General features: G+C 38.7%; 2 protein-coding genes across 3 annotated transcripts; both read left to right on the top strand.

The window, feature by feature from the left end:
* The first annotated feature begins 1,803 nt into the window (after positions 1-1,803).
* acot20 (acyl-CoA thioesterase 20) lies at positions 1,804-6,861 on the top strand. 2 transcript variants are annotated; one of them, XM_025004997.2, is made up of 4 exons: positions 1,804-1,878; positions 3,302-3,791; positions 3,893-4,095; positions 5,229-6,861. In XM_025004997.2, exons 2-4 carry the CDS (start codon positions 3,335-3,337, stop codon positions 5,820-5,822), a joined length of 1,254 nt encoding a protein of 417 aa, XP_024860765.1. In that variant the 5' UTR covers positions 1,804-1,878; positions 3,302-3,334; the 3' UTR covers positions 5,823-6,861. The 2 variants fall into 2 exon arrangements, with proteins under 2 accessions (XP_024860765.1, XP_017267282.1); XM_017411793.3 differs by lacking the exon at positions 1,804-1,878 and adding an exon at positions 2,190-2,294.
* Positions 6,862-8,222: 1,361 nt separating this feature from the next.
* Positions 8,223-19,333, top strand: gpr176 (G protein-coupled receptor 176). Its single transcript, XM_017411830.2, has 3 exons — positions 8,223-9,157; positions 15,006-15,258; positions 17,358-19,333. Exons 1-3 carry the CDS (start codon positions 8,920-8,922, stop codon positions 18,571-18,573), a joined length of 1,707 nt encoding a protein of 568 aa, XP_017267319.2. The 5' UTR covers positions 8,223-8,919; the 3' UTR covers positions 18,574-19,333.
* The last annotated feature ends 6,549 nt before the right edge of the window (positions 19,334-25,882 follow it).

The following is a 25,882-nucleotide window of genomic DNA, read 5'->3' as shown; positions in this document are numbered from 1 at the left end:
TGGCTCTAGCGCGGTCTCCATGGCTACCCTCTCCAAAAAGGGCGGGGCTAAATCTTGTCAAAGACAACGGCAATACGCCATTCGCGCGCCGGTTGAGCGGAGTTTGCGCTCCATTTCAGGCGGCGTATCCGGTACGTAAACCGGCTGGCCTGCTCAGACCTCCCCTGTGGAATTGATAAAGATATAACAGGGTTGGTTCGATGCATAATTATGCATGTAGTCTCAAATTATAAATAGTTTTCCTCAAATAAAGAGAGAAACTCCTTTCCCGCCAGTCATCCCTTTTAGCCGGGTCACAGTCCGGCTAAACTAAAAGGAACACACCCAACCACAAAAAGGCTCGACTTCAAAATAAAGGTACAAGAGTTAGTTCGGAGACAAAAGAATCAAGAGTATTTTATCAACAAAAAAGAAAAATAAAGAAAATTTTGAAGAATTAATGCAGTAAATACTAAATATTTTATGTCTGAAGTGTCCAGAACCTCATGGTCTTCATGAAAGAAAAACGTTTTAAATGTTATTGAATAAGTGAATGATAAACGAGAAAAAAAAAGAAAACTTGTTTATTTATTTTTATGTATTTTTGCTAATAACAGCATCAGTATATATTCTACACCGATGTGTGTATATTTTTGGCTTAAGTTGCATAAAAACAGATGATGTGCACAGATAATTACTTGGCACATAGTTTTGACCTTCTGATAGGACGTTGTGTTCTCTTATCTCTTTCTCTGTTTCGTTTTTGGCAGAGAAAGTACATCATTACGTGTGCAAGGCATTAGATCTTGAAGGCTGAGTAGTTTTAAACACAAAAAGTGAAAGACGTGATCTAAATATGATCAATAAACACGAATCATAAAACACATCTTTGCATTAAATGAGATATGTGACAGATCTGTCTTAAAAGTAAAACTGGAATGTCATAATCAAGGTTCAAGTTCCACAAAGGATGACTATTTATGTAAATAATTATATTTAATTGTCACACATTGTTGTGAAGATGTTTGTAGTCTCTGTACATCTTCAGTTCTTCAGCATTTTTCTAATAATCCTATTTTTGTTTCCTATCCTCCACTTATACCCTTGTGTTGTCTTCATTTCCTGAGTTTGTCTATGAAAAAAATGACATTCTTCATCCCTGTCTTCCTCATCCCAGCAGAGCTTTTATATCCCTGCAATAGGAAGCCAGTGAGTAATAAGAATAAACTCTGGCTTAACACCCTGACCTATCAGTAAAGAACCTCTTAAGAGAAACCTACAAGTCCACATGAACCGAGATGGAGCAGCCCACTGTTCTTCTAATGTTAAGTGAAAATAAAATGTATTATGATGGTCCAGCAGCAATAATCAGATCTGTAATCAGATCATTTGCTTCATATGGAAAACATACGTTATAAATATGCTTTCCTGTCATAAATTGTTTTTCCCCTTTTTAGGTTTACAAGGATAAGACTAGCTTTTGCTTTAACTATTAGATTATTTATGGTAGATAAAATAATATAAGGCCATTGTACAAAAAAACTGGGTATGGTGCAATGCTGACATCTAGTGGCTATTTAATGAATATTATCTTGATCACAGTTGGACACATATATACTGTATATATATATATCAAACTGTTGGAAATTCCATACGAATGGGCAGTTCCATTGAACGGTCCTGCGTTGACTAATAAAATGTCATCCTTTCTAAGTTTCTTAGTTCATATTTTCGAAATAGCTTTTTATAGGACTACTGTTACTAAGAAAGGTACATTCATTTAGCAGAAATGCAACAGAAGCAAAATACACACAAATCTTGTAGCGCCCCTCGCGTTTGGAATAATGGTTGCGTCCAGTTACTTGTTTCGCTGCAGCTGGCCGCCGCTTTTTATGGCAGGTAGAGTCGTTTTTACACTCGTTTTTCCATTATTATAATACACTAAAGTTGAAAGCAGTATTTTTGTTATAATATCGTTTTAAACAATGTGTCTGAACTGTCAGTGCACGTCTGAACTAAAATATGTTTTATTTTAGAAAATAGTTCATTCAAACTCTGTTCGTGCCTGGCTAGTTTCATTGCATAGGGGTGTTTTTATCCCGGTTGTCCTGTTTTGACCAACATATTGTCCTCCTTTCTGAGTTTCTTTGCTCATAGTTTTAAAGTATCATCTAGGTAACTAGTAACAGACAAATGTACTCACATTTGGTGCAAAAGCAACAAAAGCAGAAATCTACGAGCACCCCTCGGGTTTGGGAAAATGGTCGCGTCCAGTTATTTGTTTTGCTCCTGCTGTCTGCTACTCTTTATATCAGGTAGAGTCGCTTTTTACACAAATTCTTTAAATATTATTGAACTATGCTTGAGTTGAAGGCGATATTTTAGTTATTACATCGAATCACAAGATGTGTCTGAAATGTCAGTATACGTCTGGATTTCGTTGTTTAAACGAAAATTAAAGCAGTCAAACTCAAGATGCTAGCTAGCTAGCTAGCTAGCTCTTCAGTGTCAGTTATAGTGCAATGTTGGTTTTTAAGTTTTATCTTTTTTTTCCATCTTCTTTTATTTGCAGCAAAGATGTGCCTTCGTGACCTTTTACCCACTTTTCAATGACACCTCTTAAACGTGTAGAAATTTACTTTTTTGAGCATCAAACGCCTCAGTAGTACTCATGACAATAATGTACGAGCAGATGTGTGTATTTAGTCTAATGACCTTAGATTTTTGTTTATTTGACTTTTCTATGCTAAGTATAACATTTCGGGTTAAACAATGCACATCTTGATCAACTCAGCTATTACCATATCAGGATTTTAGCTAAATATCTGTATAAATAAGTGAATTTAAAACCAATTTAGTGCTAATGTTGCTAATGTTGCTCTGCTGCAGAGTCCATCATGAATTGCAGTGACTCCAAAGGTTAATTAGTCCTAGATGTACTTGTAATTAATATTTTTTAATTTTCATGAGATATTTTGCTAATAAACAGACATAGTTTATCCCAATAGTTAATGGCACAGTTTTAAGAATAGATCTTGCACGACCAGTTAGCTCTTGGAGTATGTGCTGAGCATGACTCTCAGCTACTACCACACCAAGTTTTAGTCATAAATGTACATGCAATAAATAAGGCTGTGATTGTCTATATTGTCCTTGTGCAGCTCGTATACAACAAACCTGGGAGAGCCTTTTTAGATTGATTTATATTGGAAAAAACATTAAAAATACCATGACATTTTATAACGCAGAGGAGCACATTGATGATTGTTTTTGTATGTAAAATAAACATTCGTTTCATATTTTTTTTTGCTTGCCTTGACAGATCGCTGCAGCAGTAGTAAAGCAAACCACTGAAATGGCGTCCTCACAGGTGCGCTTGAGGATTTTCCCCAGCGTTCGTTGCCTCTTTAATAAAACGATGCAGATAAAAGTCGAAGGCCTAGTTCCCAACAAAACCGTACAGCTGAGATCCAAACTGGTTGATGACAGAGGGGTCACTTTCAAAGCATCTGCCCTGTACAGAGCGGATACAACCGGCCAGGTGGATGTCAGCAGTTTGGCCTCACTGGGAGGAAGTTACACCGGCGTGGAGCCCATGGGTTTGCTCTGGGCCATGGCGCCTGACACTCCTCACAGTAAACTCCTAAAGAAGAATGTGCTCAGCCCCACACTGGTGGAGTTAGAAGCTGTCAGTGAGGACACCGGTGAGCTCTTAGCATCTGAAACGAACGAGAGAGAGTACCTGACTGAGGGAATGAAGAGAATACCTGTGGAGGAGGGCAAAATAAGAGGAGTCCTCTTCATACCACCAGGTTAGCTGTGGAATGGATTTACAGTTGAGTGAGATATGTACAGTATATTTAACTTTCATTCATGATTATTCTTTATATTTATGTATGTATTTCTCCTTCAGGAGAAGGCCCGTTCCCTGGAATTGTGGACTTGTACACTTTTGGAGGAGGCCTTACTGAACAGAGAGCCAGCCTGTTGGCAAGTAAAGGTTATGTGGTTCTGGCGCTGGCATATTACGGTTACAAAGGTTTACCTAAAAACCCTCAAAACTTACATCTGGAGTACTTTGAAGAAGCTGTGACTTATCTGAAAAATCGACCAGAGGTTAGTATTAATAATATTTTAAATCTGAATTTATTCCTTCTATGAATAGTTTGTTTAAATTTATTTTATTTCGTATGAGAAACAAAGTTTATACAGTATTTTCAAAGTTATGACATGTAGGTTATAAGAGTGTAGAACCAAATATGCATTTAATGGGTCAGTGTTGCCATCTGCTGGTCATTTCTTTGTATCACATCTTCAGTACTTTATAAAGTTTGTATATTCAACATGATGCTAGGGCTGAATTGATTTGTTTATTAGTGTAAGATTGGCTAGTTTACTTATTCTTAAGGAATTTTGCTATTTTTCTTTATTTCACTTAAGATACTTGTGTAATGATCAAATACACATAACGGACATATTTAAAATGATGTTAAATTGGACATGAATGTTTTGATAAAGCTGGGCCATGGTTGTTATTTATTGATACTTTATTCTTCATTAGTCCTTAAGATAAACACTGATTTGTCACATTGTTTGTCTTGTTACAATGATTTACCAGGAAAGCCTGAATCCTGGCACCTTAAATTGATATGTAAAACCAAATATGTGTTACTGCTAGTGGAAATTAGCTGCTTTGCTATGGTGCATTCACAAATTGGGTAAAAAAAGGCTTTGTGATTTGGCCATGGTACATTTACGAACTGAACAAATTGGATTTTTGTGTCAGAATTTTCAAGTTCTATGTAAAACAAAATCAGCTGGAACGCCCCACAATGTCAGAAAGTCTGAGACTTTCTGCCCAGTCCCAATCTTTAAATCCAGTATGGCTGACTCCTGCTTGAAAAGTTGGGTTAGCTGAGGTAATAAAGTTTTCATTTGAACTTTTGTCAGTTTTCATCGCAGTAATCCAATCACACACGTAGGACCTTTCAGCCAATATTAGTAAACATTGCTGCAATGTTTGAATGCAGACAAATCCATTGTCAATGGCTTTTATTGCTAACAGTAGTTATTCTGGCCACTGAGCGCAACCGTTAGTAAATCCTGCTGGTTTTCTGAGTTGCAACTGGAACTCGATTAGGTTGGGTCTGATGTCATTCCCAGACCTGAGTTCTGACTTCAGGAGTTAAAACATTTTAGCAAAAATTCATCTAAAAACAAGAATATTAACACATTACTTCTTCACACAGGTGAAAGGTTCTGGGATTGGCATCATATCCATCTCGCACAGTGGTGCTCTGGCTTTGTCCATGGCCTCTTATTTCTCTGGGATCGCAGCAACTGTCTGCATCAATGCCTGCAACGCAAATACTGTGATTCCCCTCCACTACAAGGACCTTATATTTCCTCCGCTTTCGCCCGTCTTAAAGAATGTTAAATTCACAGAGACCGGGCTTGTAGACATACGCGACGTCTTGCCAGACCCCACTCTGGAAAGGAACAAGGCATCTCTGATTCCAATCGAGCGTGCCAGCTGCCAGTTCCTGTTTGCCGCTTCTGAGGACGACCACAACTGGAACAGCGTCTTCTTCGCAAAGCAGGCTGCTGAAATTCTCCAAAATCACGGCAAAGAATCGTTTCAGCTGATCACATATCCAAAGGCCGGGCACTTCCTGGAAGTCCCTTACATGCCTTATTGTCCGTCCGGGTTCCATGCGGCTGTGGGAAGGGATGTGGTGTTTGGTGGGGAGCCAAAAGCCCACTCAGAGGCTCAGCTGGATCTGTGGGAAAGAGTCCTGCAGTTCTTCAAGAGTCACTTGGTCAAAAGGGACACTGCTGTTTAAAGCCTATCAAACATCCCTAAGTGCTCATTCTTACTTAGGCTTGTAATTTCCTTAGCGTCTTCTAAGTAGAAATGTCAGATGAATTATTAAAGAAGTCTGTATGAGGATTCAAATAGTGGAGCCTTTGACTTTTGTAGACGAAGCAAAATCAGTAATATTTAATTTCCAGGGTCTTTCTGCACTGCACCGCTGGTCATCCAACAAAAAAATCTGTTTTAATTTATAATTCCTGCTGAAAGACAGAAATGCTGTCTTGCTGTTACAGAAATAACTCAAGGGAAGTTAATGTTTGACTTAAGCACAACAAATAAGCAGAAAATAACCACCAGGATTTCTTTTTAATACACTCCTGAAACATTGTTTATGCTGCATAAATTTTATTTTTATTTAATTATTTTACTACCTGTGGTGAAATCAGTTTTTTTCTGAAGTGCCAAACACAAACCATATGGTGTTTTTGGTTAAATCATCTAATACTGTAATTGAATGGCATTTCTAAAATGCTTTAATGGCATTCTACATTATATTACATATTAGAAATATTTTAATAATGATTGTTTGAGGGTAGTTTTATAATTTTGAAACATTTTGAATATATGTTGTGATTTTAAATGCATGCAGTGTTAAACCTAAGTGGATTGAAAATAGATTAATAAGCTTATCTTTACGAAAAACTGTAAGAATTTGTAACTTTCCATATTAAACTAAACTAAAAAGTGATATTTCTTACAGGAGTGAAGGTGAGTGAACATACAAAGAACAGGTTTATATGGTTATTTCCACTGATAGGTGATCTTGTGGCCCTATCGTGGTGTTTTGGTGGTAATGTTCAACTACACTTATATGTTCTGCCCTTTTATATTATAATATTAATTTGTCGTAATGATTGTTTTCCATTGCTGCAGTAACTGGACTTGAAGAATTGTTATGAGTGCCAGTACTTCATTAAAACACTTTTTTTTAATGGAGTTTATCTTATATTTACATATGTTTTGATTCTGTAACGAATCAGCCTAATAAAAGCAAATAATATCAGTAATTCTGCCCCCTCTCTGGTGCTTTTCATGAAGTTCAGAACTTTGAAATTTCACATGAAGGCCTTTATCGGGTCTTCCTTGGTCATCAGTTCTGCTGAGATCGGCTCCAAGCTGCTCTCCTCTCCAGAACCTGCTCATCTCCAGGACCTGCTCAAAAACCTGTAATTAAACTAACTTCTTTTATATTTTTGCACTTTATAATCCTGCATATTTAAAACTTTTATGCTTGCACATATGTCATGCTTTTGCATATTTTGCACACAGGTTTGTATGATTTAACAAGTCTCAACGGCATTATCACGTCGTCTTTATGTATTTATTTTGCTGTGAACCTCCTGCACCAAGACACCCGGACGAATTCCTTGCCAATAAACGTGAATCTGATTTACTGTAAGACTTGGCTTTAGGTTCACAGTCATAAAACCTGTCAAATCCCACAGAAACTAAGTTTTAGATTATCCTGATTACATCAAAAATGCTGTTTATTGTTCTGTAAAACTTTAAGTAAATGAGGTTTTCTGTTACAGAGGTATGTCCTCTCCTGCTTTTGGTATTTTCCTCAAACCACAGAGGAATGTGACAAGCTCCTGTCAGAGGACAGACTGAGCAAAACAACAGCTGCGGAGCTGAAGTGGATCCTTATGGAGGATTAAATCCAGAATTATATTTCTCATCACCTTTTTGTGATCAAACACTATTGTTTTCCTGTTTATAGTTACTTCTGTATTACTTTTTTCAAACTCCCTCTGCATACTTTGTGCTATTTTATCTATTCTTATATCAAAACATTCAACTCAAACGAAATAGGTTGTTATGACTTTTTGTAACATTTAGACTTTTTGAATTATTTAACTTTATTTATGAAAAAATACAATTTCCTTCTCTTTAATTCCTTTAAAAACATTGTTCTCTGAAACCTACTACTCTGTTTTTGTCTTCCTATGTTTCTTTTAGCTTGTAGCTATGGTTTAGCTAATTTTAGCTTTTAGCTACTGTTCTGTTATATTTTGTTTTTGGCTACTATTTTGATCATGTTAGCTTTGGTTTTGCTACATGTAGTTTTAGCCTTTAGCTACTATTTTGTCATGTTAGTTTTTAGCTTCTGTTTTGCAAATTATAGCTTTAAAGTACTGTTTTGCTAATTTTATTATTTAGCTACAATTTCTTTCTAATTTTAGCTTAGTTGTCATGTTAGTTTTTAGCTATTGTTTTGGTAACTTTATATTTTAGCCATGTTTTTGCCAGCTTTAGCTTTTTTGCCACTTACAAAAAGGTTTCACAAATTTTAGCATCTGGCTAGTTATAGCTTTTAGCTACTGTTTTGCTAATTTTAGCATTTAGCTACAATTTTTTTCTATTGTTTTGGTAACTTTATATTTTAGCCACGTTTTTTTTTATTTAACTGTTACAAATCAGCAGCTTGAACAAATTTCAGCTCTAAGCATTCACCCTGCTTCACAAGTTCTGCATGTATTCAGGGCTTTTATTTTGAAAAATGTTTGTATTTTTTTGTTTTTCGGGTGGGTGAAAAGTCTTCCGTTTGTTTATTTACTATTATTAGCCTAATTGATGTGTCATTTGGCCTGTCATTCATGGGCTCGGCGGGGTTTCTTGGCGCTACACCGTCTCTCTCCTCTCCTCCCGTCCGCGCAGGAAGCAGGAGCGACGGCTCTGCAGCCGCGCAGGGAGGACGGAGCTGTGTTTTCCGAGCTCCATCCGTCCATCCAGGCAGAGGGATGCCACGGCTCGTGCAGCAGCTGAGGTTTGCTGAATGAATGTTTGTTTTTCTCTCAGATATATATTTAAAATGAGCATCTAGATGCTGGCAGCTGCGCGGATTTCCCTGCATCTCCGTCCTGCATCTTCGGTGACATATCTTGCTCCTCGCCGCCTCTCGTACGTCGATCCCCTCCTCCTCCTCCTCCTCCTCCTCCTCTTCCTTCAGCGGATTTTCCACGAGCAGAGGTCAGAAATGTCCCCCCTCCCAGTTCCGGCGGCGGCGCGCGTCTTCCCAGCTTCCTCCCAATAATAATCCGTCGGGGGATCTCGGGCGAGTCGACATGAACGGTTGGAGCCGGGCAGCGACGGTGGGGGACGGGGCGGTCAATTTCACATCTGCCCACCTCTGGCTGGACCTCCAGAACGACTCGAGCCCGGAGACCCGCTGGGACGGCGGCAGCAGCCCGCCTCCCGCCGCCGGGACCGGGCTGGACGAGCAGCAGCGGCTCCTCCGAGAGCGAGCCTACCGGGACTTCAGCACCGCGGTCCAGGTCTTCATCCTCATAGGGTCGCTGCTCGGTGAGTCCCTGCTCTTTATTTGAATCATTTTTAACATTCCAGTATTAGCATTTTTGTTTGTTTCCCAAAGCCGTGTTGAATCTGGGTCATGGGGAGCTTTCCGAAAAGAGGCGGGCGATAATGTTTCTGCCAGCCTGTTTGTCTGTTAGCAAAATATCTCACGAACCACTGGGCAGATTTTAATGAAACTTGCAGAAAGTAATCACTGGACATACATCTACAAGTGATTAACTTATGAAGTCAACCGGATTCAAGATGGCCGCCACAGCCAACAGACCTTAACAGGCAGAAAAATGGCGATAAATTGGTCAATTTGACAGATTTCGACGTAAACTTTGGTGTGGTAGTAGTTGAGAGTGATTCCCAACATAAACTTGGAGCATTAATTGATTGTATAAGATTTTTCCTTTAAATTTTGCCATTAATTATTTGAAGGCGGCTCTGTCTGTCTGTTAGCAAAATATCTCATGAACCTCTGAGCTGATTTTATTGAAACTTTCAGGAAATAATCATTTGATGTAGTACCTGTACAGCTGATTTAACTTTTTGAGCCAACCCATTTCAATATGGCCGCCGCAGCCAACGGGCCTTTACAATCACAAAAATGGCTATTATTTAGTCAATTTTAGTCAATTTTGATATTGTACTAAAATGCGGTGTGGTAGTAGCTGGGAGTCATTCACAACACATACTCCAAGAGCTACTCATTGTGTGGGATCTTTGCTTAAATTTTACCATTAACTACTGAAGTCAGCCCAGTTTGTCTGTTAGCAAAATATCTAACAACCCAAAGGATGGATTTTAATTAAACGTTCAGAAAGTAATCATCTAATATATATCTACAACGATCCAATTAAAGATGGCCACTACAGAAAATCAACATCAGCCAATGTAATAATCGCTAAAACTCGGTCAATTTGACAGATATTGAGCTAAAAATTGACTTGGTAGAAGCTGAGAGTCCTTCCCACCACATACTCTGAGCCAAACTGTGAATAATAATATTTTCAAGGTATGACCATAACATCTCCATCTCCATCATTTCTCAACATAAGATGGTTTTAGTCTGCAGGGCGGCATTCCTTCAGAGAATAATTAATAGACTAAAAGGCTGATTTTAATCACATCAGTAATGTAAAACATTTTCAGTGTTATGAAATGCCTTTATTGTGTAGTTTAAATATTTATGAGTTATTATGTAAAGGTTAATGATTATTTCTGGTCCTCAAAAACAACAACCAATCTGTGTAAACATCTTAAGATAAACCACAAATAATACAAACCAGTTTCTGAAGTTGATCACCTTTTAAATGTTAAGCCATCCCAGCTGCAGTCTGAGACTAATCAGCTAATGTGCAAACGCAGAGACGAGATCATCTCATTCATCTGAAAATACCAACATGTCTCCTTTTTCTGTTATCAAGCCACGCCCTCACTTCTCTACATGTGGGGTAAAACCATTTTCTGGACGGGAATGTGCCTTACGTCCCTTCGTGCAGCTTTTAAATTTAATTTTCTGGAGGGAAGCTGTTGGTGCTGCAGCCGGGCTGAGACTGAGCAGCTCCTGCATTTTGTCTCGCAGCCATCAGGGGGCAAGTGCTGTGTTTGCACTGAAGCCAACTAAAAGTGAAGCTCCTAATTGATTTATTACATCCATTAACATTTTACTAATGGGTTTATGGTCACGGTTACTGGTTTCAAGTTTTCTTTAAAGCTCCCATCGAATCAATCTATCTATGACAGTTGTTTTGTAGGTATTTTTAATGTTGGAGTGTTAATTTGTAATTAAATGTACATGACTTTTTTGCACTCTGGAGCTTATCCTAACCTTGCCTACAATGGCCTGCTTTTTAAACACTTAAACATGTTTAAGCTTATAGCAATAATATGTAATAATATATTGTTCATTAAGTCATGTTTTGTTCCACTTGGTGTGGAACAGGCAATAAAACAGGTTGTGCTTCAAGTCAAGTCAAGTCAAATTTATTTATATCACACTTTTCAGCAACAAGGCGAGTCAAAGTGCTTTACAACGTGAAAAACACAAAAATACAGAAAACACACACAACAATATAAAGTTAAAACACAAATCTAAATAAGATACAAAAGTAAGGATTTAAAAACCTCAGCTGATCAGACATAATAAAAGCTAAGATAAACTAAATTAAAGGTACCGGAAGGCTCACTAAGCGTACCGAAGGCCAGCTAAGAGTTAAAAACATTTGAATAAAAGGCCAACATGATATGTTTGATATGCTGTAGCACAGAGATGCCTTATTACTTTCAGTTTTTATTCAAAGTTACAGGCTCTCTTATAATATAAGAGAGTCAAAATTCATCCACCTTTAGTGGTAAACTCAGTAAATATAAATGTAAACCACGGCTTTGTTTTATCGTATAGTTGATGCTAATGTGAATATTGGATACTAAACTGAGCTGATGGTGTTGAAACACCCAAACATAAACTAAACAAATGTGAACTTGAGATAGATTTAGTGCCCTCAATTATCGATTTAATTTTGTCCGTTTGCAGTCCGAACAGGAAGTAGAAAACTTTAGCTTTTTCTGAGATTAGGCTGAGTGCTGAACCACGTTTTAGACTCTGAAAGAAACTGAACTGTTAGTTAAAACAAGCAGAGTAGAAGTCAGAATGAGCAGAAAAGAAAAAAAATGAAACATAAAAACAAAACTGAGCAGAACAGTGAAAAGCTAAAATTAGAACAAAAAGAGTAACTAAAAGCTAAAATTAGAACTGTAGCAAAAAGATAAAACAGGCAAATCTAAAACTATAGCTAAAAGCTAACCCTTGAAAGGAGCACAAGACAAAACAGAGCAGTATGATGAGCTAGATATTAAACAGAGCGGTGTATTTCTATGGGGGAAATGTTTGTAATTAAAGGTAAAAAGCGTAACCATTCCTGATTCAGCTGAATGTATTGATAAATGAGTTGTGAAAATAGTACGCAGAAGTAGTTTGAGTGCGCAAAATTGTAGGGTAGAAACTATCCTCAGGAAATCATTAGTATGAATGCCGAATCAGCGTTCACACAACTGCTACCTTGAGGTGTAAATTAAAGAGATTATTTCCTGTAGCCTGCATAAATTACGCCTCTTATAAGCTGAAACTGAGCTGACCCCGTGACCCCGTCGGTTCCCGGAGGAGCACGAGCCGCTGATGATGAAGAAGTAAGAAAGGGAACCTTGTAAATTGTTCGACAGCACGAACGCATCGGGCTCACACACCCCTGGCTTTGACATTCGCTCCATCCTATCGGCAGCCAGAAGCACAATCATCCTGCCTGAAACGAGCGCTGCAAACGAACGTGTTATTTGTCACAAATGTGGCTGTGACATCCTGCCTCACACTCGTCCTCGGCTGCACGTGTTGTTTGGAAAGGTTTGACCTGGAGGCTGGTTTAAAATAAAAAAAACAGCCATTAATTCTGATGAACCTTGGTCCAATTAATACAAAAATGACAAAAAAAAACTGTTGGTTTGAATCAAAACTGCCTCGTTTAAACAGAACCAGGTAGGATAAATATGAATATTGTAAGAATTCTTGTGATATGGAGAACATATTGACAGAAAGAGTAATTTTTTTGGTTATATAAGAGAAGAAAGGATCCTTTTTATATATTCGAACATTTAGCTTTTAGCTAGCCCTTTGCTACTTTTGGCTAGTGTTTTGCTACTGTTAGCTTTCAGCCCGCATTTTTGATTCTTTTAGTTTTTTAGCTTTTTAACTTTAATAACTTGATTTTCTTCTTTTTGTTTTTGGCAAAAAATATATATTTTTTATTAGTTTACAAAATTAAAAACAAATTAATTTACAACTCTTACACTTGTTCTAACATTTTTAAGTAACTTTTAAACTCTTTTAATAACGATATTGTGTGTTTACATCTTTATGTGCAGATAAAAGTCTTAAAGTGCATCTCAGCTTTAATAGCAGGGGTAAATTTTGAGCCCTGTGTTGAATTCTCAATTTAACCCAGAACCCTAAAACATAACTAATTAAGATATATTGTCTTGTTTGTTTACCAGTGCTCTTTCTGGCCCATTGGGCAGCATTTACAAATGAGTATTGACAAAATGAAAATAATAAACAGCTGGGAAAGTGAGAGCAGTAACGTTTTCATGGGCTTTATTTGCTGCTTTGGCTAAACCTTCATTCTGAAGCTCAGTTGTTTATTGTTCTCCTTGGAATTAGAGCAATGTGTGCTACACTGGGTGGCTGAGCTTATTATCGCCCACCGCTAACGATGATGTTTTCGCTCATTTAGCAAAATATCTGATGAACCACTCATCAGATTTTAATGAACTCTCAGAAAGTAGTCATTGGATGTATCTACAAATGATTACTTTTTCTTGCAGCCCTATTTATGCTACACTACGTTGCTGTGTTCCTTTGCTTCTATAAAATGCCGCATCACCCATCTCTAACATTAAGACATGTTGACTTTTTTTTAAATGTTCCCGGTAAAACAACTATCCAGATGAAGCACAGATCATAGTTTTACTGTAGCTCTCATTTGTTGCATCACAGCTTGTAGCACTGACTAATATTTGTGTTCAGAGCTGCTAGGAAATACGCGTTTTAGTTGTCTCTAGTACTTTAAACAGTCCCCATTCATAAAATAATTCTGTCATGGGAAATAAAGTAATTATAACACCATCGGGATGCAACAAAAAGCTGCTAAATGTGTGAATAATGACTCACACGTTTTATTCTTAATTGCACATGGTGCTATCTTTAGACATCTGGATGCATCTAATTGGTAGCAGCTTATTAACAATAGTTAACAAACTGATCCCTATTCCCTGTTTTTTTATTATTATTGTTGATCTCTGTAGTTTGACTCATTCGGCGAGTTGAAATCCTTTTAGTGTTTGCTCTGTCTCTCGATTGCCTACGTGTTTGTGAAGCGCCAGGAGAGTATTTTCAGGCTGAGGAGGACAGAGTGGGTTTCAGAGCCAAAGAAAAAGCTTTGTTTATTCTTTATTAAAGAGTAAAGGTTGTCTGCAGGAAGACATATGATTATAATTTATGTCACGGCTGTTTAGTCCTCGTGGGATGACGTCATATAATAGCCGACTGATGCCAGATTATGATGTGAAGAATAACAAAACTGCCTAAATGCTTCAAATATGGAGTCTCAGTTTAACAGGAAGCTGGAGGGTTTTGTTGGACGGACATCTACAACTTACTAACTTTTGGAGTCAACCCAATTCAAGATGGTCGCCACAGCTAACTGACATTAGCCAACACAAAAAGGGCTTTAACTCAGTCACTTTTTCAGACATTTAGCTAAATTCCACGTGGTAGTAGCTGAAAGTGCTAACACGTTTTGCAGTATTGCATGAGAGAGCACATAAGGTCATTTGCTGCACGGCCAAAACTCTCACCCTTCTCTGCATGGTTTTAGTTTTAAACCCTGGCGGGTAATATGCATTCCTTCAAGGAATTTTAGGACTTTATCAATTGATTGTTTTTGCAGCGGATGTTCTGAACACAGTCTTGAACAGGATGAATGTTGGAGTTCATAAAGCTTGTGTGTATATTCACACTTAGTTGAAAAACATTGAGCAAATACTCCAAGAAAAGCTGGACCTGCCTTACACTGAGAATGATGTTCAAACTTTAAATACATTTTTTGTTTATCCTCTTTACTACACTTCAACTTAAGTTTATTTCTAAATTTAAAAAAATTATGCAATATGAGTGGTTGGATTGTTTAACAATGTGCTGTAAGCATCTAAACTGAACCAAACATCAGTCTGTCCTACAACTTGATCAAACCAAAACCGTAGATTCTGATTTTGTTTTTTACCTTTCCTCTCTTCACAGGTAATGCAACAGTGCTGTGGTGCACCTGCTGCACCACTGTCTTTAAATCCGTGACCAATCGATTCATCAAGAACCTGGCGTGCTCGGGGATCTGCGCTGGTCTGGTGTGCGTCCCCTTCGACGTGGCCCTCGGAGCCAGCCCTCGCTGCTGCCTGTGGCTTCACACGCTGCTGCTCTGCAAGACCCTCAAATTCCTCCATAAACTCTTCTGCTCCGTCACTGTGCTCAGCTTCAGTGCCATTGCACTCGACAGGTAAATAATAATAAAAAAAACAGATCTCTTCAGTTTAAAACAGAAACGCTTTTTAGAGTTTTAGTCACCAAAAATTACGTTGACTCATGAAATTTTAAAACAGAAATAAGCTTTTGATTTTTTGTCTCTTCAGAACCACTAAGATTTAACAGTGTGTGTGTGAAAAAGGCTGCAGGGCATCTCCCACTCACTTCACTGAAAGTGGATCCTTTAAATCCATTCTCTCGGTTCGTCAATGCTCTGCATTGATCGAGGCGAGTCAAATAATTCTCTTTCTGCGAAGACCTGCAGTTGGGCGCGCACGTTATGGTTAAGCTTCGAATGAGGAATAAGCCCGATCAAACGCAGGTATTTTTCTTGTCAAAAAGTCATTTTCAGCCTCCATCTACACCCCGTGGTGAGGATAAGAGGTGGAGGAAGATTGTGATTGATGGAGCATGTGTCCCAGGCCTCCCTGCAGCTCTGAGTGTTGCAACAAAAGCTGCCTGGAAAAAGCAGCTGCTGCCCACACACACACACACACACACACACACACTTTAAAAATGAAATCATGTCGCTTCATCTGAAACATGGATTTATATCTTTCATTTTAGCTGTCACCCTATTATCAATCATTAAAAGAACCATTTCTGTTGTTTCGTTCTGTTTGTCATCAATGTTTGACATTTTAAGAAGATACCAAAAGCATATTTTACATTTTTATCCCCTGCCGTCGAAGGCAGAGCGATGACATTTTTGCCCATGGCCGTGTGTGTGTGTGAGCCTGTGTGTGTGTGTTTGTTCGTCCCTACTGTTAGCAAAATATCTCAAGGACCAGTGGGCCGATTTCATTCAATCAGTTCTCTGAAACTTTATCAGACTTAATCAGAATGGCAGGAAAAACTGGGTTTCATTCATTTTTTAAGAGAGATTGCAGTCGGCTTCAGTTTCTCAGCCTTGGCTATGCTGTGTTAAAGATTTATTTGGCTCCATGGCAACCGAAGTCAGAATATTATAAAATCGATTTAATATTTATTGTTTAGGGGGTTAATTAAGGCTGCAGATATAAAACTAGTCTGATACTACAGCACAGTTACAGTCTTGTGGGTACTTGAATAAGAGAATCGTTGAGAAACCGAGGGAAAAAACAGTAATAGATATTTTTGCTCATAAATGCACAAAAAATAAGAGAGATTTTTTTTTTCTGTAATATCAGGGGATGTATTTATGTTGTTTTCAGAGTGCCTTAAAAACACACCCATGTAATTTAAATTACTGTATCAGTTATTGCTCTGAATATCTGATCCTTTTCCAAACAAAGTGATTGAAAAGGAATAACTGGAGTTTAACTGTTCAGTTAGGATGTTATTAGTCCTAAAAGGGACACATTTTAGGTTTTTCTTAAAATATTAGTCCATTTTCGAGATAACTTTCTTTTTGCCTCTACTTACAGAAAAAAAACATCACAATCCAGCTATGAAAAATTATATTAATATCCTGTAAAGTACAGAACTACTTCATGAATATTTTACGTCCTTCGTCCTTCCGGTGAAACCAGTTAAAGCTTGTATTTCAGGCTTAAATGTGGCCATTTTTGTGTTGGCTAAGATTGCTTAGCTGTGGTGGCCATCTTGAATATGATTGACACCACTAGTTGTAGATGTCCACCCAGGGATTACTTTCTGAGAGATTCGTTTAAATCTGTGCTCTGGTTCACGACATATTTTCCTAACAGATTACACACATTCCCTCTGCTTCATCTTCAGTGGTGGTTATAAATAGCAGACATGTTTGTTCAGAGCTGGCTATTTCAGCTCCTGTTACTGATGTGGGTATTTAGGCACACTCATGTTTTAAAATTCCACTCTGTTTATCCGTATTTCCTGTGTATCCTCTTAGGAGAGATTTTTATAGTCCGTATCAGCATGACTGCATTCAGGCGACTCTCTGCTCAAACAAAAGGCCTTTTTTTTCCACAGCAGGACACAGCTCAAGCAACGCAGAGATTCTAAAACTCCACGTAGTTTATTTTATTTTTCACACCTTTGCTACATCTTACCTCTAGTTTCTCTTCTGTAGAGGCCTACATGCGAGCCAATTCTTTGTGTTTTTGTCTGCAGATACTACTCAGTGCTGTATCCATTAGAGAGGAAAATCTCCGATGCACGTTCTCGAGATTTAGTCATCTACATCTGGGTCCATGCAGTCGTGGCCAGCCTCCCCGTGTTTGCCGTGACCAACGTTACGGATGTGTACGTGACCTCTTCCTGCTCTGACGACCACGCTCGCTCTCTGGGTCACATGGTCTATGTTCTGATATACAACATCACCACGGTGATCTTCCCCCTGGCCCTGGTCTTCCTCTTCATGCTCCTGATCCGCCGAGCGCTCAGCGCCAGCCAAAAGAAGAAGGTGATCATCGCGGCGCTGCGGACCCCTCAGAACAGTATCTCCATCCCGTACGTGTCGCAAAGAGAAGGCGAGCTCCACGCCACCCTGCTGGCGGCGGTGCTGGCTTTCTCAGCTTGCAGCGCGCCCTACGGAGCCTTGGTGGTTTACCGTACCATTTTGGCGGACCCCGAAGAGCTGCCCGCCTTGTTGTACCTCACTGCCCTCTGGCTCCCGAAGGTGTCCCTCTTCACCAACCCCGTCCTGTTTCTGACTGTTAACCGCTCAGCGCGGCACTGCTGCCTGGAGCTGCTGTCCAGGATTCAAAGACGTTACAGTCGTCGGAACGTGGTGAGCACCGGGGGTCTGGCCTCTTTAGGCGGAGACGGGGTAATCGGGGAGCCGGTGGGGCTGGAGACGGCTGGTCGCTCTGGGAGCCAGCTTCTAGAGATGTTTAACATTGGCCAGCAGCAGATCTTCAGACCTGAAGAGGAGGAAGAAGAGGAACATGCAGAGAATGAGATCCCCTCCCATGGGTCAGGGGACTGCAAAGAGGAGCAGAAGAGTGGGTCAAGACTCGGAAGCTTCAGAGGCGAAGTGAAAACAACAAAAGACTCCAGAGGGGGCCTTGTCATTACTAAGGAGGTCCCTTCTTCAGTTCCTCGGGCTTCTCCTGTTCATACGTGTGCATATGCCTCCTCGTCGCAGGTGGCGCCTGCTACGCCTGCTACATCGATCGACGCAGAGGACTCCACCCAGTTTGGGTTCGGACCATTCGAACTGCCGCCTCAGTGGTTACCTGAGACCAGGAACAGCAAGAAAAGGCTTCTGCCTCCACTTGGTAACACGCCGGAGGAACTGATCCAGACCAAACTACCCAGACAGCGGCCCGAGCGCCGGATCAGCAGGAACAACAAGGTCAGCACGATTCCCATCGTGGATCCATGAGCTGGTCTGCTGGCCTTCGATCGGCACCTCCGGGAACAACCCGGTGACAGGTCGAGACAGCAGGCCTTTGACAGTAATGTACATCGAATGTTTTTTATGATTTATTTGAACTTTTCAAGTTGTAGCTTTTGTACAAATTCAGATTTTTCACTTTACTACGCAAAAAAAAGCAACAAATCTCCAGTGCTCTGGATGAAAATCAATTAGATATCAAATATTTATAATGTTTTGGAAAATGTGACTCTTCAGCTTTTCCACAGCTTCGACTGGACCAGGTTCATAATTACAAACGTCTGCAACGTTTGAAAATGCAGATAACTTTCTTTTTGCCTAAAAAGAAATAAGAAACTCATTTATCCTGAGGAATGCACTGATCCTTGATATGATATTCCCACCGCTATGAATAAATGAGGACTTTTATGTGTGGAACAAAACATTATAATATATGTGGCTACGCTGTGATTAATCTCTGCATTTAATCATTTCTCAGCATTCATCCTTATTGAGACTTTTTTTGTAAGTATATTTTTGCAAGTTTCTCTAAAATATTTAAGACTCCCATTCCACTTGCTGTTTTTTTTTTTCTTACATCCTTTTTTTAAATATTCATACCTCTTCTAATGTTTTGGAGGATTGTTGTTAATACCTGAAACGGAGGCAGGTTTCATATGAATAATTGCGGATGTAGATTATGCAAACTTGAAGTGGTTTTGTTGGGTTCAAACTCAATGAAAAAATAAAAGAACATTTGAAAAAAGGACGATTAGCTCAATTATCTGTAAAACTGACTGAGTTAAAGCCAGTTTTGGATTGACTAAGTTTGATTAGCAGTGGTGGCCATCTTGAATTAGGTTGACTCCAGCTGTTAATGAGTTGTAGACGTAGATCCAGTGATTATTTTCTGAGAGTTTCACGGAATCAAGGGGTTCATGAGATATTTTAGTAACAGACAAACAGGATTGACACAAACAGTTAATGAAAAAACAGATTAGACACGATCAGTTAGTGCTCTGAATATGTGTTGGGAATGACTGTCAGCTACTACCACGCCAGATTTGAGTCAAATATCTGTACATTTGCCTAAATTATAGCCATTTTTGTATTTCCTAAGGTGGCTGTGATGGCCATCTTGAATGAGGCTGACTCCAAACGTTAATCATTTGCAGATGCTCATCCAAGGATCACTTTCTGAGAGTTTCATTAAAGTTTTTTGACAATATTACAGTTAAACAAACACACGCACGTCCCAACATGAGGAATAAAAACAATATTGCTGTTTGGCCTTTGGCGCCGGGTGATAAAAAGAAATTAGAGATTCTGTTCGAACACATCAGAAGATCTGAAAAGTGTCTCTGACTCTTCTACCTCTGACTTCTGTGTGATGGATAATTCAGTCGTAACGGCTTCAGCCCGAACCTTTGTCTGAGGTAAACAGAGCTGGACTGCACCTCAAATATTTGTCAATCTGTAACGCTCCTCAAGAATACCCACAATGCCTTGCTGTGTCCACAAAGACCCAAGTCTCTGCTTTTAACAGGAAAAGATGTGCAGTCACGCCTGACTGAAGACAATATTGACAGCTGCGTTTTAAAGCGCAATAGAAAGGTGTGTTTCTGAAACGTTTATTGTAGCAGCGGTGGTTCCAGGATAGTTACTGCTGCATATTGTTTTAAGTATAAAACAGTTTGCTGCTTTAAAGTGTCACATAAAACCAAAGGGTTCATTGATTTCCCTCCTCGGCCTTGGAGTCGAATCTCCCACCTGATTTGACTCGTGACTTATTCAAACACAGCAACCTTTTATACCTGCAGTCATAAAAAGCTTCTGGACGCAGAGCTATTGATGTTGAGGTAAGAGAGGTTGCAATAAAACGAGTGAGTTTCAAAAATAATCATTTGACAGCACGGATGTGCATAAAAGATAAAAGACCCACGGGGAAAATAACCCAGAAACGCTTGTTAAAGCTAGTGATAAAATGAATCTCAAGCTGCAAAATCCAGAAAACAGAGACATAGCAGCAATGTTTTTTGTTTTGTTGTTGTTTTTATTTAAAAAAAAAGAAAAATTCAAAGCGGTATTACAATTTAAGAGTTGAAAAGCCTTTCTTAATCAGGTTCCATTTGAAGCTTTATATATAGCACTCTATTTTCTGCAAAGGTTAGGATGTTTTGTAATTTTACATGTGAAATGTTTGATGTTTATGATATATTTGTATGACTTGTTACAACCACACCCAGACACCAATGATAACCTTTTTTCCGAGGAGCTTCTTTTTTGTAATCTATCCAAAACTAAAAGGATTTGGTGCCAAAAGCTCAACAAACAGAGGAGTATAAAAGAAAATACATGTTTTACAGGCATACAGACAAAAAGTCAGAAATCACAGCAGATCTTTGGCTCTAATTTTTTTAAGGTCAACATCATATTTTTCTAATTGTAACTAATTATTTTGGCTAAACCCAATCGAACTGAATGAAACACCACAACTGGTTTGAGCTTATGTGAAGAAATAAATTCATAGTCCTCTACCATCCCCTCCTTTTTCCCCCAAAAGATGGGAGATGACCATTATGGATCTCTGAGGATCCTCTGAACTCATCCCAGATCTGAGACAGATTCTGTGGACCCGAGTTGGTTTCTACTTCTTTTTTTAAAAAAACAGGATGATCAGTGAATCGTGCCAAAGATGAGCGGCACCATACTGAGTGTTATTAATGAAAGGTGCAACAGCCGACATCTGTGATGTTATGTGGATTCATCAGTGCCCAAAGCATGGCGGACTTGTTTATACCTGAATGCATTATTAATGCTTTGAGACTCGTTTGAATTTTGGAGCTACATCTACCGTCGAGGTAACGTCAACCTTGGAAGGTTTGTGTTTATATAACAACCCCAGTGGTGACAGTGTGTAAAATGTAAATAAAAACAGAAAGCAATATGTTTGCAAATCGAAACCCATATTTTTTATTTACAATAGAACATAGTAAACATAGCAAGTGTTGAAACTAATGAATTGTTCCAATTTTTGGGGAGAAAAATTTTAATTTTGGATTGTATGGCAACAACAAGGTTTTAAAAGTAAGTGGTACAAATAAGAAACAGCTGGAGGACCATTGTACAACAAATTAGGTTAATTAATAACAGGTCAGTAAGGGGACTGAGTATAAAGAGAAAGTTTTAGAGAGGCTGAATCTGTCAGAAGTAAAGATAGGCAGAAGTTCTGCAGAAAAATGCGTCTAAAAATCGTGGAACAGTTTCAGAATAATGTTCCTTAGTGGAAAATTGGGAAGAAAAACAAACAAAGAAATAAAAAACAGGTACTTAAAGCTCTATCATGCAAAGAAGAAGCCAGATGTGCTGCTGTTTTCTCTGGACCAAAGAGGAGAACTGTTCTGAGGTCAGACGGGTCCAAACCACGGAGGAAAGGGACCATCCAGCCTGTTATCAGCACACAGTTAAAAAACCAGCCTCTCTGGTGGTATGGGGGTGCATTAATGCACATTTGGAAAGGCACCATCATGCAGAACACTGCATATAGGTTTGAGAACAACTTGTGCTCCATCGAGCAAAAAAATCCAACAAAAAGACCCAGGACTGTTGAGCAGCTAGAATCCCACTTCAGACGGGAATGAGACAACATTCCCCTCCATGACTCCAGCAGCTGCTCTCTTCAGCTCCTCGGTGTTTACAGACTGCTGCTAAAAGTAGAGAGGATGCGTCACTGTGGTAAACATGGCTCTGTCCCAACTTTAAAAAATATGTTGCTACCATAAAATTCAAATTGACCTTTAAAATAAAAGCAGGTGCCATTTGTTAGCTTTAACATTTGATAATTTTGCTGTTTCACTGTGAAGAAAATATGTTTTTTTATGAAATTTGCAAATCATTGCATTCTGTTTTTATTGAGGTTTCACACACTGTCCCAACCTTTTTGGAATTGGTTTGTACAACAACGCAGACCCGTCTGCTCGTCTTACAACTCCATGACCTTTACGATTAAAGATCATTTTAAGTCTGAGTTTATAATTATACACAGACAAGCAGATAAATTCAGATTCAAAAACTCCAGAAAATCATCTTTACCAAAATGATTACTATTTAAACATTATCTTTTTGCTCTTCGTATGAGAAACATACAAACATTTACAATTTTTGCTCTATTTTATGCTTAATTATACCTATAATTCACTTTAAGTGGTCTTTCAGGGCTCAAGGATGATGAAGTAGAACATCTTTGGAGAGCAGCTCCATGTGCAGTGAAACTTAAATATGCATTTATTTTTTTATTTTCTGACCTTTTTAATTTTTTTAAATAAAGCAGCACATTTTATCTCAATTTCAAGGATGTTTCTGTGGCTGGTCATGAACATCTGGAAAAGATCATCAGTTTGCTGACTGCCAAATCAAAAAGCTGAAATGACAGGAATTTTTTTTTCTTTTTACGTAAATTGTGCGTTGAATAGAAAAAATCCATCTCTTTTTGCCTGGACCTGTATCTCCTCCTCTAGCTCATGGAAATACCTAAAAAATGTCGATGAAAGATCTGCTGCAGCTTTAAAGAGTGCAGGAAATTCTACCAGCTGCAATCCAGCAGAGTTTAATCTTCTTTGCAGGGAATATAAGAAGCAGCACATGAAGTATTGTTGAACTATTGAGTAACAGAAGCACAAGAACAGGGTCTGTGTTCATTTTCAGCCTTGGTTTATTGTAATCTAAGAAGGAATTTTTGTATGCTATTATATATGTCATCACTGGTAACGCCAGAGTTAATTTTCTTTTTGCTCTGTTTTTTGCAGAAAAAGTCCTTTTAGGACTTTGTTGCAGAGTCTGTTTTTAAAGCTTGATAAAACTTTAAAAACAGACACCAAAGAGCAAGTAAAAAAAGAAAAGCATGAAAGAATTGTAGTGTTCTTTTACCTCACAGTAAATGTGTTTTATAAGCATTCTGACAGCTTTTTTTTTAAAGATTTTTTTCTGCTCTTTTATTCGTTTTCATGAAGCTTTTTTTGAGTTTGTGGACACGTGTCACTGTCCCCTAATAAAGGTTTTAGGCCGAAGCATTATGCAAATTTGAATTAGAAAGTGTAGCCGATTTAGTCAAACCTTGAAAAATATGTGATGTAGCGAGATGTTACGCTCAGAGTATGCAATGGGAATGACTGGCAAAGGTCGATTAGCTATGGCGGCCATCTTGAACTGAACTGAATTCAAAAGGTTACCGGTTGTAGATTTACATCTAATGATTACTTTCTGAAAGTTTCATTAGAATCTGTCCAGGGGTTCATGATTTATTTTGAGAACAAACAGGATCGATCAGTTTAAGTGTGTAGTGAGGATCAGTCTCAGCTACTACCACATCAGATTTTAGCTCAATATCTGCAAAACCGACTGAACTTTATCATTTTTTTGTGTTATTTAAAGTCTGTTGGCTGTAGCAGCCACCTTGAATTATTTTGCTAACAGACAAAGAGGGTTGATTCGAAGAGTTAAAGGTTTAAGTAAAGCTCTTGTGCATTGTGTTTAGAGTGTGTTGTTGATCAGTCTCAGCTTCCACACCAAACTTTGGGTCAATATCTGTAAAATTGACTGAGTTTAACCCGTTTTTTGTGTCTTTTAAGGTCAACCGGCTTAGGCAGCCATCTTGAATCAGCTCCAGAAGTTAGTACTTTGTGACTATACATCTAATGATCACTTCCTGGAACTTTAAATAAAATGTGTCTATTAGTGCATGAGATATTTTGCTAAGAGACAAACACATGCACACACAGAACGCTCCGCCTTGACCTCTCAGCGGCGGGTGATAATAACATTGCAGGAACATGAGATTAGTTTGTCTGAATGCATCACAGTAATGAGAGTTTAATGAGCCACTCTTATTATGCAGCACTAAGTAAATAAATCCCGTTTTGCAGAGCAATTATTGCTGTTATTATCAACAAGTCCACTTATTGGATTCAGAAACAGATGCAACACGTGACAAATTTTAATAACTTGTGTGTTTTTTTTAATTTATATATATAAAGTAGACATTACTCCTGATAACTGGAAGCAAAGCCTAACTTAATTATCCTGGTTGCTAGGCAACAGGTAACCCAGATGCTGTCGAGCGGATCGCACCGCAGCCATCTCCAGTGTTTCCCTGTTTCCTGACGTGAAAGGCAGAGGCATGTCAGGGACGTGATGCGGAGCGGCGATATCAGAGTGACTCAGTTCACGCTGGCCGATAAAAGCTTTCACTGCAGTTTGATTTAACCCTCCCGTGGCATTCGGGTCAAACTGACCCAAAGTTACAAGGGCTTCTCTACCTGTCTTTGTCTCTCTCTCTCTTTTGAGGGCTTCAGGAGGGTTAAAGCAAAAGTGCAACAAAAGGGCAACATTTTCCAGCTAGTTTATCCTCCAGAAAACTTGCACTTCAAAAAAAAAAAAACTTCAGTTTTTCCTTCCGAGAAACAATACAACCTAAATTCATTTGTTAAAAAAGTCTTCCAGATCTCAGAATTAGGTAAACAAGACTTCATGTGAACAGAAGCACATTTATATTTATTGGGTTTTAATACAGTATATTTATTTATGCAGAAGAGCTTATGGTTGACCCGGTGACCACAAGCCCTTCAGATGTGAAACATTCCTCAAATGTCAACTTTCCATCCTCTGCTGGTGTAGATTGTCAGTCATCCAGGACATAATAAATCTAAAAAAAAGGAATGTGAATATAACGTGATTCTAGCTTACATAACATCTCCGCTTTAAGAGCTTGAACTCCACTCTCTCTGCTTTTTGAATTGATGAAAATCCTCGGATGAGAAGCGAAATGTCTACAGAACAGAAGTTTTCTAACCTCTGTTGGACTTTGTTTGTGTTGACTATCACAGTTAGAGGGCAGAAACAGAAGAAGACTAGCTCAAAAGTTTAATATTGCAAGGTTAAGAAACAGCGAGCACACTGAAGTCAAACAACAAAAAAAGGCTAAAATGCTGAGTCAGCACTGACACAATTAAATCATAAAAACCCATGAGGTAAAACCACCCAGGGCATGATCAGAGAACACCATTCAGTAAAAACATCTTTCCAGTTCCAGTCAGGAAAACGTCGCTGTACAGTTTTTACAGAGAAAACATTTGACTCAGTGTGAATCCTGTCAGCAGGATGTTGCTTGTTTCTGCCAGGAAGTGCAGGACTAACAAAACAGTACGCATTTGGAAAAGCATTCATAGAAAAATAAAGCGTTCGTATATATGCAGTGGTTGGCTAACGCTGACTAGATGAACGTCATGGACTGAACAGTTGCCTCTGAGTGTGAAGGTTGGCT

The sequence above is a fragment of the Kryptolebias marmoratus genome, linkage group LG19, assembly GCF_001649575.2.
Source record: "Kryptolebias marmoratus isolate JLee-2015 linkage group LG19, ASM164957v2, whole genome shotgun sequence".
Lineage (NCBI taxonomy): Eukaryota > Metazoa > Chordata > Actinopteri > Cyprinodontiformes > Rivulidae > Kryptolebias > Kryptolebias marmoratus.
This window is presented reverse-complemented; position numbering and strand designations above follow the sequence as displayed.